General features: G+C 37.0%; 2 protein-coding genes across 2 annotated transcripts; both read left to right on the top strand.

The window, feature by feature from the left end:
- Positions 1 to 554, top strand: LOC109794469 (histone H4). The gene has a single exon (XM_029272137.2). The coding sequence runs from the start codon at positions 81 to 83 to the stop codon at positions 390 to 392; it is 312 nt and encodes a 103-aa protein (XP_029127970.2). The 5' UTR covers positions 1 to 80; the 3' UTR covers positions 393 to 554.
- A 10,791-nt stretch (positions 555 to 11,345) lies between these two features.
- On the top strand, positions 11,346 to 14,390 carry LOC145956448 (uncharacterized). The gene has a single exon (XM_083072047.1). The coding sequence runs from the start codon at positions 11,346 to 11,348 to the stop codon at positions 14,388 to 14,390; it is 3,045 nt and encodes a 1,014-aa protein (XP_082928173.1).
- The last annotated feature ends 1,803 nt before the right edge of the window (positions 14,391 to 16,193 follow it).

A 16,193-nucleotide genomic window follows, 5' to 3' on the forward strand; every position in this document is an offset into this window, starting at 1 on the left:
CTTCCTGTCAAACTTCATTCAAATTGCAACCAAAACCCCAAATTTTCAAATTCGAGTTTTCAGCAAATAATCCTCTGAAGATGTCTGGTCGTGGAAAAGGTGGAAAGGGTTTGGGCAAGGGAGGCGCCAAGAGGCACAGAAAGGTTCTCCGCGATAACATTCAGGGCATCACCAAGCCTGCAATTCGTAGATTGGCGAGAAGGGGTGGTGTTAAGAGAATCAGTGGTTTGATCTACGAAGAGACCAGAGGGGTTCTCAAGATTTTCTTGGAGAACGTGATTCGTGATGCTGTCACCTACACCGAGCACGCTAGGAGGAAGACTGTTACTGCCATGGATGTCGTTTATGCGCTCAAGAGGCAGGGAAGGACCCTCTATGGATTTGGAGGCTGAACAATTTCTTTGGTCTTATCTCAACTACTTTTTCTTTTGAATTCCCTAATGTTTAGTTTACGACTGTTGTGTAACATATAAAAGCTTATTGGGTTGTGTTTTGCGTACAAAGTGTACAACTTTGAATGAAATCGAATGAAGGAGTATTGCTTTTGTGGTGCATGTTATGGACCAAGCATGTGTTTTTATACATTGTTTATTTATTGTGTTATGAGGTTATTTAGCGCTAAAGTGTATAACTCTGTTAACATAACCATCTGTTTCGCAAAATTTTTGTTCTTGCTTTTGGTATTTTGAGCTGAAAATGTTGTTTAAAAATTTAAAGTTAATTATCTGATGGATCTGTTTGGTTTCTTCTAGTCTATTTAAATATCGTGGCGCTTATGTTGATGATAGTTTGTGGTGGGTTTTTGAATTTTGAAAAGCTTGTAGGCTTGCTTTGTAATCATAATAATAATAACTTCATAGTAGGAATTTAGTTTGTGTGTTAATTTTATTCTTTTTTTTTTGGCTCTTTCAAATGGTAGTTTATGGTAAACAAATGTTTTTCATTGTTAAGTAGCGGTGTTTTTCATTGTTATTTTGGGTTACTTTTTGTTTTTCCTTTTATCATCTTTAGTTGGAGTAAGCTTGTGCTTTTTGTCTCTTTCTTGCCTCTTTTCATTTTTATCTTGGCCAATGTTTAAGATGGTATTAAAGTTCTGTTGTGCTGCTGTACTCTCTTTTTTGTTTTCATGGCTTCTTCTTCAATCATGAGTGAAGGAGCGAACTCTCTAGCTAACATTCATAGCTATGTCTACTTACACCCCAGTGAAAATCCCCCTTTAACTCTCGTATTACCTCTTCTCGAGCTTAGTAATTACCATACATGGAGCAAGTCCATGGAGATGACACTCAGCGGCCAGCACCGAAAACAAGTTAGAATTCATAGATGGAAGAGCTCCAGAACCACCTCTTGATGATAGGTTTCATGGTGCATGAAAGCAATGCAATAACATGGTAGCTTCATGGATTGTAAATTCTATTTCTTCTCAATCAAACAAAGCATGGTATGGATGAACAAAGCTGAAGACATTTGGCGTGACTTGAAATCCAGATAAGCGCAGGGCGACCTCTTTTGAGTTTTAGAACTACAACTTGAAACTTCTTCCATCAAGCAAAGAGGAAAGAAATTATTCACCAAACCAACTGTCTTGATACTCTAGAGCAAAACGAGATTGTGGAGAGAAAACATCAACATTCTCAATGTTACCTGTGCTTTGCTGTTTCATAGTGGGTTGCCACCTTTATTTTGGTGTTTTACCATTCAACATGCTATCACTTATAAATTGCATTCCTACTCCCATTTTGCATGATCACCTTACACAAAATTATATAACAAGGATTGTGATATCTCTTCATTCAAAGTTTTTGGTTTTCTTTGTTATGAAAGTAACTTATATGCCAATTGCAAAAAATTAGATGGCCGGGCTGACCCATGTATATTCATTGGTTTCAAGGATCACACAAAGGGTTACCTATTATATAATATGAAAAGTGACTCCATTGATGTTAGTAGAAATGTGTTATATTATGAAAACCATTTTCCCTACATTCGAAAAGCTAGAGAAAAAAAATTGATTACATTTTTTTGTCCACTAGTCATTTTATAGCGAAGACCTCTTTTCATAATCAATGTATATACTTTATTCCTACGGCAAAACAAACCACTTTTAAGGACCAACCTATGTCTTCTAGCCTTTAAAATCACTAGAGCTCCTTTCTGATCATACTTAGCCTTGTCTTGACAACACTCCACCTATTTTGTCTCGGCCAAACATCCCTGAGTCACATGACACCCATTCCTATTCTAATCAATCTTTAGATATTCCTATCTCATCCATGAGTCTCCACCTATTAGTGATCTTCCTCAGCGAATCCATCTAAGACGATCATCTCGAACCCCATTGCCACCAAGCCATTTAAAAGATTTCCATTGCAATATTGCTACAACTATGCCAACTTTTTCAAATGTTAGGTATCCTCTCCACTCTTTTCTTTCTTATAATCGTCTTTTACATTCCTTTTGACATCTTATTTGTTCCATCATTGTGATCACTAAACCACACTCATATACTGAGGCTTCCAAATCTGAATGTTGGTTAAGGCTATGAAGGAAGAACTTGTGACCCTTGAGATGAACAACACCTGGACCTTAACTAAGTTACCCCCTGATAAGGTTGTTATTGGATGTAGATAGTTTTACAAAGTTAAATATAATGTTGATGGAACTATTAAGAGGTACAAGGCACGTTTAGTTGCTAAGGGATACAATCAACATGAGGGTCTTCATTTTCTAGACACATTTTTCCTGTTGCTAAGATAACCACTATGAGGATGTTGCTTGCTTTGGCATCTATTTTTAATTGGAATCTTAAGCAACTCGACATAAATAATGTGTTTTTGCATGAGGAACTCAATGAAGAAGTTTACATGCATGTTCCCCAAGCTCTTTCAGCTCAAAATGACCAAGTGTGCCTTCTAAAGCGCTCTCTATACGGACTTAAGCAAGCAAGCCATCAATGGTATGCCAGATTGTTTAGCTTCCTTCTCTTTCATGTTTATCATCACTCTTAGGTAGATCATTCATTATTTTTGAAGTTCACGGGTACTTCCATCACAACCCTCCTCATTTACATGGACAACATTATTCTCTCTAGAAACAACTTGTCAGAAATTTCCCACATCACTTTTCTTCTTAATCAAACCTTCAAAGTGAAAAAATCTTGGTAATCTAAAGTATTTTCTTGGTCTCAAAGTAGCTCGTTCACCCGATGGTATTCATCTTTCTTAGCAAAAATACATTCTCAATGTGTTAGCAGATGTTGGAATGTTACCTTGCACTTTTGTTTCCACTCCAATATATTACACGACCAAACTGACTTTAGACACAAGCACTGCCCTTGCAGATCCTTCTCCTTATAGAAGCTTGATTGGAAGACAATTTATCTTACTTTTACTCGTCCAGGCATTGCCTATGTTGTTCAAGATCTAAGTCAATTTGTTTCCTCCCCACTGATCTTCATTATAGGGTTGCACTTCGTAATTTAAGATACTTAAAACAGTCCCTTGTAGCTGGTATTTTCCTTTTATCCTCATGTTCTTTGCAACTAGAAGGCTTTTGTGATTCAGATTGGGCAGGGTTCTGTGAAACGAGACGATCCATTACTGGTTTTTCTTGTATTTGGGTGATTATTTGATCTCTTGGAAATCTAAGAAACAAGCAACGGTCTCACGAAGTTCATCTGAGGTTGAGTACTGTGCTCTTGCATAAACTACATGCAAGATTCAATGGCTTACTTATTTGATCGATGATTTCAAAGTCCCTAGGAAAAGCCTGCTTTATTATTTGCGATAACGATTTCGCCATTCAAACAACTTGTAATCAAGTTTTTCACGGAGAATTAAGCACATAGAGATAGATTGCCATGTTGTTAGAGAAAAGGTTAATCTTGGAGTTCTCAAGTTTCTCCTTGTTTCTTCTTTAATGCAACTTGCAGACATACTCATGAAAACTTTTCATCCCCACGTTTTCAAAACTTGTTACGACAAGGGAAAACTAAGTGGTGATAATGGTTAAATGGCTTGCTTGCAGCCATGCATCACGTGGTTGGATGATGTATTTAGTTAGAATCTTTTCTGTTATTTTGTCCCCTACCTTATCATTGGTTGTACCATTTTTCTCTCTCTGTAACCTCCCTTTCTTTCTCTCATTCTCGCTGTATATATTATGCTTTTATTCATGAATGAGAATTAGAATCAGGTTGTCTCTTTCTTGCCTCTTCTCATTTTTATCTTGGCCAATGTTTATGATAAGCAACTAGAGGGATACAAATATGTGCAATCTAGAGTTCATTCTGTCTGGTGTTCTAGTTGTTTTGAATTTTATGTTGGAAAATAAGTATTTTATCCCAGGAAAGTCAACATCGAAAGGTGTTTTTCATAGTGCCTAATGGGAAAAATCATGGTCCTCATGGATAGGCTTCGAATGCAATGATTTGGATGCTTTACTTAGGTAAAATTTTAATATTAAATTAAATGTTAAATGCTTATTGACTTGTTTTTTAATAAATGCTTAGCCACTTTTTTAATAAGTGTCCTGAACAATTTGTCATTATAGATCTGAGAAGACATATCTTGCTCGTGGAGAATAGTAAACCAGTTATTAACGTCTTGGTGGGGTTTTAATGCCATGGTGGAGATGTCAATACCATGTCACAAGTCTCACCTCAATGAACTTTGTTAAATACTAACTTTTTGAACACTTGCAAGGAATCATTGGAGATACAAGAATGTCTTATCAAGATGAAAGCATTGGTTAGAATGTGGCAACTTTAAAGTTGCAAAGCGCAATCTCACCTTTGTATCTAAATATATGAACCCTCATTGGATTTGATAAATGTAACCCAATTGGTGTCTAGTTTTCTACGTTTGAAAACAAAACATAACAACTGAACTAGGATTTTCAAACCTCACTACTAATGTTTTTGCTATTGTGGCTACTAGACCAAACAATTGAAGAGGCGATCAAGTTCAAGACGAGGAAGTTGCATAGATTGATCGGTTAAAAACAGTCGTGTGCAATATGTGGAAAGTTTGGACATATAATCGCACATTGCTACATAGTATTTTACAAGTGCAACATTATATTCATTTTTTTTCTTCTAATTTTTTTTCAATTTATAAAATATATATAGTATATTTAGTCTATACCAATTATATCATCTATATTTATACCTATTATAAAAGGGATATCTTGTTTTTATACACACAATTTTTGAATTATTTTACTCATTTTTAAATAATACAAAAATAATATTGATAAATTAACTAAATCTAGAACTTTAATTCAAGATCTTAATGTTGAAAGATTAAATATAATATCAATTAATTTTAAAAATATTAATATTTTTTAAATACCTTTAAATAGATATAGAGATACAAAGTGTCTCTACTTCTTTAGTCATCATTATTATATAAAAGAGATAGCCTATTTAATAATTGTTTGGATTATTTTTATTCGACTATTTTCTATTTTTATTTTATAAAAAATCTAAATCGCTATTTTTCTTTTAATATATTTTTGGTCCTAAATATTTTTTTAAGTAACTACTTAATTATTTTTAAAATTATTATTTTCTCATATGAAAAATAAATAAAGGTTCGAACTACTGGACTCTGCTACGATAGTTAATACATTAATTGTAAACATAAGACAAGCTCTAAGCACAAAAATATAAAATCTAATTCATAATTAAATATGATATATAAAAAATTGACTTCAATAAAAGTTATAAAAATTATGCTAATTCAATTGATATTACGATTGGTTCTAAAAAAAAGGAATATTTTCTTAATAAAAGAAGTTATCCCATATAAATAAAATATCACGTGATAACATTATATTTATTATTTTTACCTCAAAATTTTCAATCATTTTTTTGATAATTCATAAAATATATTAATATACTTAAATATATAATTAATATATTATTTATAAATACTAGGAAAAATCTTATGTTGTTATCTTATAATGACTACTAACAACGAAAACTAAATTACTAGAACATATAAACAAGTATATACATGTATACAGCAATCTCAAATAATCTTATGTCCTAATGTCGGCCAAAAATACCTATACAAGGTACATTAGTAGTACTGCCATAAAAAAGGATCACAACGTCTGTCCACAATAGCTCCTTAAAGCCTAGCTTTGATCTATTCCCATACACCGTATAATCATCGCAGTCCAACACAACTGTGGAAACAAAAAGATTAAGTTAGAGTTCTAAAAGATGTACATATAGAAAATAAGTCTATAATATACAAGATCATGTCATATATCATACATGAAGCTAACACAACTGAAGCAATTATGTATCTCAGTTAATCATGTCCCACAAAACATCAGTAATGCACATGAACACGCACTAACATACATTATATGCAAACATAACAATCAATGTGTTGTCACGCATTCATCTACGAGGATCTTCTAACAACATGAGTAGTTTAAGTGATTTCCATCCTACCGAACCAACTCAATCGTTTTCATGCCTAAAGTGTTGGCTCAATCACAACAAAATGGGATACCAATCCCTCCTCTGATTTCTTGAGTTTCATCACTTACACTAGGAAAGTCCGGTTCCACCATCACGAGTAGTACAATTGGCTATAGGCTTACCACGATCTTGATATGCATTACCAAGTCACATATGGAATTCGCTTACTAATTATTCTTAAGGAACCACACAACCTTTCTAGGTACTTGGTTAAGGGTTGTAGACTTCGACCTCCTACCTTACTTAACTACTATCTAAGAACTTAGGGGAGACTCAACACACCTCAAAACCTATTCCAAGAGACACATCTTCTTAAGGAGGGTTTTTCAAACAATGGCCTACCCGAGCACTACCCTATGTGAGATCTTCAATTTTCAAAATAATTTCCTCTTCTCAAGTCTTAAGTTAGCCATCATGCTTTAACGTCACACTGCACTTTTAGCATCCACACCTCACCAAACATCTACTATATACATCACATCCAGTCAATGCATAAAAGATTAATAATATCAATCATGTATAGCATATCAATGCTTAACACCTCAACCAAGAATAACATATCAATGCTTAAGAATTCATACAATAATATCATACCAATCATATAGAGCATATCAATGCTCATCACCATTTCATCAACTACACAAGGATAGAATACCAATCATACAAAGCATATCAATGCTCATCACATTTCAACTATACAAAGATAGCATACCAATGCTTATTATCATTATCCTATATTACACAACATGCAATAGACATAAGTATTCTATTCATGTTCACCAAATTCACCCATCATACAACATGTATCAACATGCAACTAATCAAAATCACTTATCCTACAGTGACAACCTTCACATAAAACAACCCATAGAAAGTTCTACTACTCTTATCATGCTCATCCTTATCTCATATGAAAGACAAGAAGATTTTATACAACTTTCATGAAGAATTTAGGTTCTAATTTCCCCATCTACCATGTTAAAAATTGTAAAAGTCACAATAGTTTTTCTAAATACTGATAGCTTGACCTTTGCTCACTAAAAAGGTCATAATTGGAGTTCTATACCTCATTTTTAGGTGATTTTAATGTCATTGGAAGCTAACATCCAAGACTACAATTTTCATGAAAACCTTAAGACCAAATTTGGTCATCTACCCTCGGCGTTGCAACACTCAATTTTCCATTACAACATTGGATTTTTGCTAGCTTCATTTTCTCCCAAGGTTGCAACGCTCAACTCAGCACTAGATCTCTACCAATTTCATTTTCTCCTAGGGCTGCATTGCTCAACTCAGTGTTGCAACGCTGGATCTTTGCTACCCTTTTTTCTCTCACAACTGTAGCACTCCACCAATGCTACAATCCTGAGTGCATAATTTTCTGCACTTTCATGAGGGTGAGCTCATGGGGCATTTTGGAATTAAGAAAACTCTTTTGCTTTTACAAGAGAAATTCTTTTGACCTCATATGAAAAAAGATGTTCAAAGGTTTTGTACTAGATGCATAGCTTGTCTTCAAGCTAAATCTACGACAAAACCTCATGGACTATACACCCCCTTGCCTATATCCAATGCTCCTTGGGTTGACATTTCCATGGACTTTGTCCTTGGTTTACCTCGAGCCCAAAGAGGAAAGGATTTCATATTTGTGGTGGTGGACCGTTTTAGTAAAATGGCACATTTTATTCCATGCTACAAAGTGGGTGATGCAAGTAATATTGCTAAGTTATTCTTTCAAGAAATAGTGAGACTCCATGAGTTACCTAAAACCATAGTCTCTGTTAGAGATGTTAAGTTCCTTAGCCACTTTTGGAAAATTTTGTGGGCAAGGCTAGGAACTAAACTTCTATTCTCTACCACATGTCACCCACAAACTGATGGACAAACTAAGGTAGTCAATAGGTTTCTTGGAGCTATGTTGAGGGCAATCCTCAAAGGCAATAAAAAGTCATGGGATGACTATCTCCCTCATGTGGAATTTGCCTATAATAGGGTGGTTCACAAAACCACTAAGATGTCTCCTTTTGAGATTGTTTATGGTTTCAATCCTCTTATCCCTTTAGACTTATTACCCCTTCCTGATGTTGCTTCTTTTATTCATAAAGAAAGAACATCTAGGGCTGAATTTGTGAAGAACTTACATGAGAGGGTTAGAAATCATATTCAATCCCAAACTGAAAAATACACAAAATACAATAATAAGGGTAGACAGGAAATTGTCTTCAATGAAGGAGATTGGGTTTGGCTACACCTTAGGAAGGATAGATTTCCTTCCAAAAGAAAGTCTAAACTTAGTCCTAGAGGAGATGAACCCTTTCAAGTCCTTAAGCGCATCAATAATAATACCTATGTCCTAGATCTTCCCTCTGAGTATGAGGTTAGTCCTAGTTTCAATATATCTGATTTATCTCTTTTTACAAGACTTATTGATCAAGAGGAAGATTCTTTGGATTTGAGGTCAAATCCTCTTCAAGAGGGAGGGGATGATGGAGGCTCATGAGCCAAGGGCCCAACTACTAGGGCCATGACCAAGAAAATGCATGAAGAATGGGTCAATGTTCAAAAGAAGCCCATAGTACTTTTTAGTTGGGCTTTAACTCAAGCCATGTAGATTAGGTTTGGGTCCATTGGGCTTGTATTGTGTTTTTGGGCCTTGTATTTTGGCCAATTAGATTAGGAATTTCATTTCATTGCCATTTGAATTTAGGGTTAATTAGGTTGTCATGTGCATCTCAATTTACATGTAATTAGCATTACATTTAGAGAACATTTCGGCCATGTGCACTCATGCACATGGGGTGACTGAAAATACTCCTAAATGCATGCTAAATCACATGCAAATTAGGTGGCACATGGGGTGACCGGTCTTGGCACCAAAATTTGAATTCAAACATTCAAATTTTGGCACCTAAGGTTAGTTAAACCATACCATGGTTTAACTTAACCTTGGGTTAAGCCTAGCTTGTCACACACTCTTCCTACCCCTATAAATTCACTATGGTCGGAACTTGTACTCACTTTGGCATTTATGAGATTTCACTCATTGAGAATTCTCTCACCGAAGTCATCCAAGGAGAAACCCTTCTCCCTTTCTACTTGAACCTTTCTCTTTGTAGAGCTAGGCTTGCCTTCCTTCTATCCGAGATTTGTAGCTCAATCTAGGCTACACTTGCTTCTCCATTCTTGCCTCAATTCCTTGCGTCAATCATCAAGGATCCGTGGAGAAGTGTGTTCAAGGATTCATGGAGTTTTCCTCTTGAAGCCTCCATCAGTTTGGTTACACATTTGAAATTTGTAATCTTAGTTAGTTGACCTTGAACACAATGCCTATATGTTTGACATTTTTTTTCTTTTATGCTCAATGTAAATTACAAGCAAACTTCAGTTAAAACAAAAGTTGTAAGAGTGTTGTTTTTATTTAAAGTTGGCTTGAAAAGTTAAGTTCAACTCAACATAACTTTCTAAGTATAATCCAAACACACACATGGTAGTCACCTCTGACTCATCTTAGTTGCAATGCAAAAAAGGGCGTCATAGTGAGTCTAAAGTAATATGTTGACCATATAATCCTTCAAAGTGTGCGAGTTAGTTTTAGTTTGGTTGTGATATTTAACCCTTCAACTCATACAATCAATTCTACTAACCATTCCACCACCCAACAAATTAAATGACGCATTTAGTTGAATTAATCTTTTAAGTTGACCCATTGGGTTACCTATATTTTTCCTTGAATTTGACCTATTAACCTATATTTGGGTGCTTATTAATACTTCTTTTAAGGGAATGTACTTATTAAGACTTATTTATAATTGTATTGTGTACTTATTTTATTGTTACTCATGAATTTATTTATGATTGTATTATAAACTTTTTTAATGTCATGTCTCTTGATGATGTGGGACTAAACCATTATCATTGATGTTACAATTAAAACAACTTCCAGAAAATGTTATAATTGAGATGCGCCAATAATAACTACTATTAAGACATAAAATGTATAGTGTTTTTTATGATGTAAGCAAATGTTAAAAAAGTAAGGAATAATGTGTAGTGAATAAGAAAATTTTGAGTATGAAAAAAAAAACTTTAAATTATATAGACAAAAATCATATTTAAACTTAACTTTATTTTTAATTCAATCAACCTATTATATATATATATATATATATTCTATTACATTAGTATATTTAATTATAACACTTATACAATAATTATATATTATAATTTTATTTCAACCAATCAATTAAATTATATAATTCAATGTATTTTTAAAATAATATTTTTATACAATACTTTTATAAATCTATCGTAAATTTATATACTCTGATTCTAATTTTATTTGAATAAAAAAAATGAGAAATTATGTCAGCGTAGTCGACTTAATTTTTTTTAATGTTGATTGTTAGACACATAACGTAGACTAGTTTTGAGTCATTTTATAAACATACACATACAGCCTAAATTGAAATTTAATAAAAGGTAAAGGATGAATCTAATAAACTAAAGGTGCATTTTATGACTAAATTGAAATTTCATAAAAGGTAAAGGACGAATTAAAAAGCTAAAGGTATAGATTATAAACTATATGATAAGCGCATCAAGTCTGCACCCATTTGGAGCAAAGATTTCATTGTTTAAATTGATATTGGGCTTTAGTTTAACTTGCTATTTTCTTTGTTGTTGGGCTGGAAATTATGTTTACTGGAGCCCAATTTGTCTATTGCTATTTAGTTGGAACAATTGAATGAAAAGTCAGGATATTACTGGATTGAAAAATCTTTCTTAGGGTTCTCTTAGTGTAGCTTCTCTCTAGTAGCTTATCAAATTGGTGCTTTCATCTCGTTCCTCTATGCCTCCCCGCTCTTCAAGGGACGTAGACCCTCGTGATACTAAAGGTGATGACGATCCCATTGGTGTCCTTACCACTCAAGTAGCTGCTTTACAGTCTCAGTTCGAATCCCAAATCAAATTGAATGCTTCCAATCATGAATCCCTAACCACCCTTTTATCCAACCTATTAGCCCAATTTCCCCCAAACCCTACTACCTCCCCAACGATTTCCCCTACTGCTACATCCTTCCCTCCGCCTCACCCACATACCTCCACTATAAATATGGCCATTCCTACCTCAAATTCCCATTTCACTCACTCAGTTGCACCCACCATACCCATTTCGTCAATTCCAGCACAAGGGTTCTTTACACAACCCTTGACCATCCCTGGCACACAACCACCCCCATGTATGCCCCAACCAACCTCATATATCAACCCTTCTCCAAACCCTTTCAACTCTCAACCGTATGGGTCTCCCATTCGCCTTCCGAAACTCCATCTTAGTGAATTTGATGGTTCGGAACCACTGGACTGGTTATTTCAGGCTGACCAATATTTTTTATTTTATCAGGTTCCATGGGATCAACGAGTTTCTATTGCAGGATTTTATATGAGGGGTGAAGCACTCAGTTGGTTTAAGTGGTTGCATACCAACTATCAATTAGGGGACTGGACTCAGTTTTCTCAGGCGCTTCAGTTACGTTTTGGTCCTTCGGCTTACGCTAATCATGAACAAGATCTCTTTAAGTTACGTCAAACAGGGTCCGTGGCTGAATATCAAACCGCTTTTGAGAAACTCTCTAATCAAGTCTATGGTTTATTTCCACTCTCCATTCTTAATTGTTTCATCTCTGGATTGAAGCCTAGCATTAAACGTGAGCTTAAGATTCTACAACCCAATTCAATCAATCAAGTTATTGGCCTTGCCAGACTAGTGGAGGATAAATTGAATGATACCAAACCCCAGTTCACTCGCCCTCACCCTGTAGCCAACCCTCCTACTTTTCACACTTCCCTATCTCCTTCGACTTCAACCATTCATAAACCTATTCCTTCCACCACCCCCACCACCATACCCATAAAAAAATTATCCCAACAACAACTACACGACAGGCGTGCTGCGGGTTTATGTTTTCATTGTGATGAAAAATATTTTTTCAGTCATAAGTGCTCTACACCGAAATTTTTGTTGCTTTTGGATGATGATATTCCAGACTCCGCTACGGTGGACTCTAATCTCGACATTGTTGCTTCGGATGAAGGTCCCTCTGACCCTGGTTCTCATTTCCAATTATCAACTTATGCTTTAACAGGCCAGGTGGGTGCCCAAAATTTCAAGTTTCAAGGCTTAATTCGAGGCCATACCGTTAATATCTTGGTAGATACTGGCAGCTCCCACAATATTGTACAACCTCGAGTGGCTCGATTTCTTAATCTAGCTACTATTCCTACCACACCTTTTAAAGTGATGGTCGGCAACGGAGAGCATATCTCATGTTCTAAAGTTTGTCCATCAGTTCCTATTTTGTTTCAGCAGCATGAATTCGAAGTTTCATTATACGTTTTACCCATTGAAGGTGCTGATATTGTTTTGGGCCTTTCTTGGTTGAGAACGTTAGGGCCTGTTCAAGCTGATTTTGCCATACCATCATTTTCTTTTACCCATAATAACCAACCCCTTACCATTACTGGGACTTCCCACCTTCCCACCCCAGCCTCGTTTCACCAATTATCTATCCTGATTCACCAACAAGCCATAGCCCAGTACCATTTATTATCCATTGTTCCCACTACTAATGTCCCTAGCTCACTTGATACTTCTAACCTTCACCCAGATATTACTACCATTCTCCAATCCTATGAGAATGTCTTCCAAAAACCACACAGCTTACCACCCTCACGCCCTCATGACCACCATATTCCCCTCCAACCCAATTCTTCTCCAGTCAATGTCCGCCCATACAGATACCCCCACTATCAAAAGGAAATTATCACCCAATTAATTTCTGAAATGCTTCAAGATGGGATTATACGGCCTAGCACTAGCCCTTATTCTTCCCCGGTTCTATTGGTGAAAAAGAAAGATGGAACATGGCGTTTTTGTGTCGATTACAGGGCACTCAACGCCTTAACAATTAAGGATCGCTTTCCTATTCCCACAATTGATGAGCTACTAGATGAGTTAGGCCATGCTAAGGTGTTTTCTAAGATTGATCTACGGTCTGGGTATCATCAAATTCAACTTCACCCTTCAGATATACATAAAACTGCTTTTCGGACATTTGATGGCCATTATGAATTTTTGGTGATGCCATTTGGCTTATCAAATGCCCCTTCCACATTTCAGTCAGCTATGAATGATTTACTAAGACCATTTTTACGAAAATTTGTCTTGGTTTTCTTTGATGACATTCTGGTCTATAGTGACTCATTCACGGCCCACTTGGATCATTTACGCTGCGTTTTGCACTTATTATCAAAAAATCATTATTATGCAAAATTGTCTAAGTGTGTGTTTGGAGTGCAGTCAATTTCATATTTGGGTCATGTTATCACAGGGACAGGGGTTTTCCCAGACCCTGAGAAGGTGAAGGCCATTCAGGACTGGCCCGTGCCACTCACGTTGACTGCCCTACGCGGATTCTTGGGTCTCACTAGTTTTTACCGGCGATTCATCCGCAACTATGCCGCTGTTGCCGCTCCCCTCACCGATCTACTTAAGGTTATTAAGTACCAATGGAATGAGCAGGCTCAACAGGCCTTTACAGAACTTAAGAAAAAAATTACAAGTAATCCTACTTTGTGCCTTCCCGACTTTAGTCAACCATTTGTGTTGGAAACTGATGCTTCTGCCATTGCTGTTGGCGCCGTCCTCTCCCAAAACCACCATCCTATTGCATTTTTCAGCAAGAAATTAGGCACCAAGATGAAAACTGAATCAGTTTATGTCAGGGAAATGTATGCCATAATTGAAGCTGTTAAAAAATGGCGACAATACCTGTTAGGTCGCAAGTTCAAAATCATCACTGACCAGCAAAGTCTTCAACATCTCCTCACTTAGGACCTCCACACCCCGGAGCAACAAAAATGGCTTTCCAAACTACTCGGGTTTGATTTTGAAGTACTGTACCGCCCAGGCAAACACAACCTTGCTGCGGATGCTTTGTCTAGACCACCTCTAATGTCAGACGTTTCCTTGTTGTTAGCCATTTCTTCCGTCATTCCCCAATACTTGCAACAGTGGAGGCAGTATTTCACCCAAAATTCAGAAGGAAAGGATCTCGTTACTAAATGTTTGAATAATGATGAGAAAGCAGCAATTTATACAGTTAAGGATAACTTACTGTATTTTCATCAACGCCTTTTTGTGCCTCCCCATGCTGATTTTCGTTCACAACTCATGGCCGAATTCCATAGCTCACCCACTGCTGGACACTCCGGGTTCAAGCCGAGTTTGTTTCGTCTTGCAGCTTCTTTCTACTGGCCTTCTCTGGCTAAAGATCTCAAGGATTTCATCCGCAAGTGTGAGATATGTCAGCTGTCCAAAAATCCAACCCACAAACCCCTCGGGTTACTTCAACCCTTACCAACACCACACAAAATATGGGAAGATTTAAGTATGGATTTTATTACCTGTCTTCCATGCTCTCATGGGTACACTTCGATTTGGGTCGTCTGTGATCGTTTAAGTAAATCCGCCCATTTCATCGCTTTACCGACTCATTTTACCGCTGTTCAGCTTGCCCATCGCTTTATGCATGAGATATTCCGTCTTCATGGTTTTCCTCGTTCCATCGTCTCTGACCGAGACCCTATCTTCCTGAGTATCTTTTGGAAGCAACTCTTTAAGGCTGCTGGTACGAAACTCCGTTTTAGCTCTGCTTACCACCCGCAAACGGATGGCCAGAATGAGGTCGTCAACCGTACCCTTGAGGCGTTTTTGCGCTGCTTTGTTGCTGATAACCCCCGCTCCTGGTTTGGCTATCTCCATTTAGCCGAACACTGGTATAATACTAGCTTTCATTCTAGTTTGCGGACTTCCCCTTTTCACGTGGTCTATGGCCGCCAACCTCCCTCTGTCATGGATCTATTATCTCCGCCAGATACAAACTCTCCTTCGGTTGCTGATCTGCTTCAACAACATCACCACACATTATTAGACATCAAAAACACCTTACGAGTTGCGCAACAGCGAATGAAAAGTTTGGCAGATCAAAAGAGAAAGGATCATACCTTCGAGGTGGGTGATTGGGTCCTCCTTCGACTTCAGCCTTATCGACAGGTTTCCCTCCATCGTCGCACCAACCAAAAACTCGCGAGACGTTTCTATGGTCCTTTTCGTGTTCATCGTCGCATCGGCGCTGTCGCTTATGAGCTAGAGTTACCATCGTCTTCCAAGCTGCATCCGGTTTTTCACATTTCTAAGCTCCGCCCTTATATTGGTAATGATCCTTCACTACACCACCAACCTTTACCTCCAGACTCAGTTTTATGCCGCAGTGACGAAACCCAAATCTCAACCAGTGACGTTCAAAACCCTCCGTCGGGCACGCCCACACCTATTCGTGACCAGGAATTTTCTGAGACTTCCCGAGACCCTTCTAGGTCTGTGCCACATCGTTTCCCCCTCATTAAAGAAAACGTTCCACTTTCGCTTCCAGCTGCACCGTTGGATCATTCACGGACGGCCACGATTAATCTTTCACCTGCTCTTTCACATTCCAAGACAACCTTTGTCACCCCACTTACCCCAACACGTGCTGAAGTCACTCACGAAGCTTCCTCCACGCGGGTTACATGCGGTCCATTAGATGGGGCAGTAACAAACACAAACGCATCTGCGACAGCCACGTCATCTTCGATC

The sequence above is a fragment of the Cajanus cajan genome, chromosome 3 (assembly GCF_000230855.2).
Source record: "Cajanus cajan strain Asha chromosome 3, NIPB_CcT2T_4, whole genome shotgun sequence".
In the NCBI taxonomy this organism is placed as follows: Eukaryota; Viridiplantae; Streptophyta; class Magnoliopsida; order Fabales; family Fabaceae; genus Cajanus; species Cajanus cajan.

Excerpts from the sequence above, each read along its gene's own strand:
- LOC109794469 (XM_029272137.2), top strand. The coding sequence starts at position 81 with ATGTCTGGTCGTGGAAAAGGTGGAAAGGGTTTGGGCAAGGGAGGCGCC.
- LOC145956448 (XM_083072047.1), top strand. The coding sequence starts at position 11,346 with ATGCCTCCCCGCTCTTCAAGGGACGTAGACCCTCGTGATACTAAAGGT.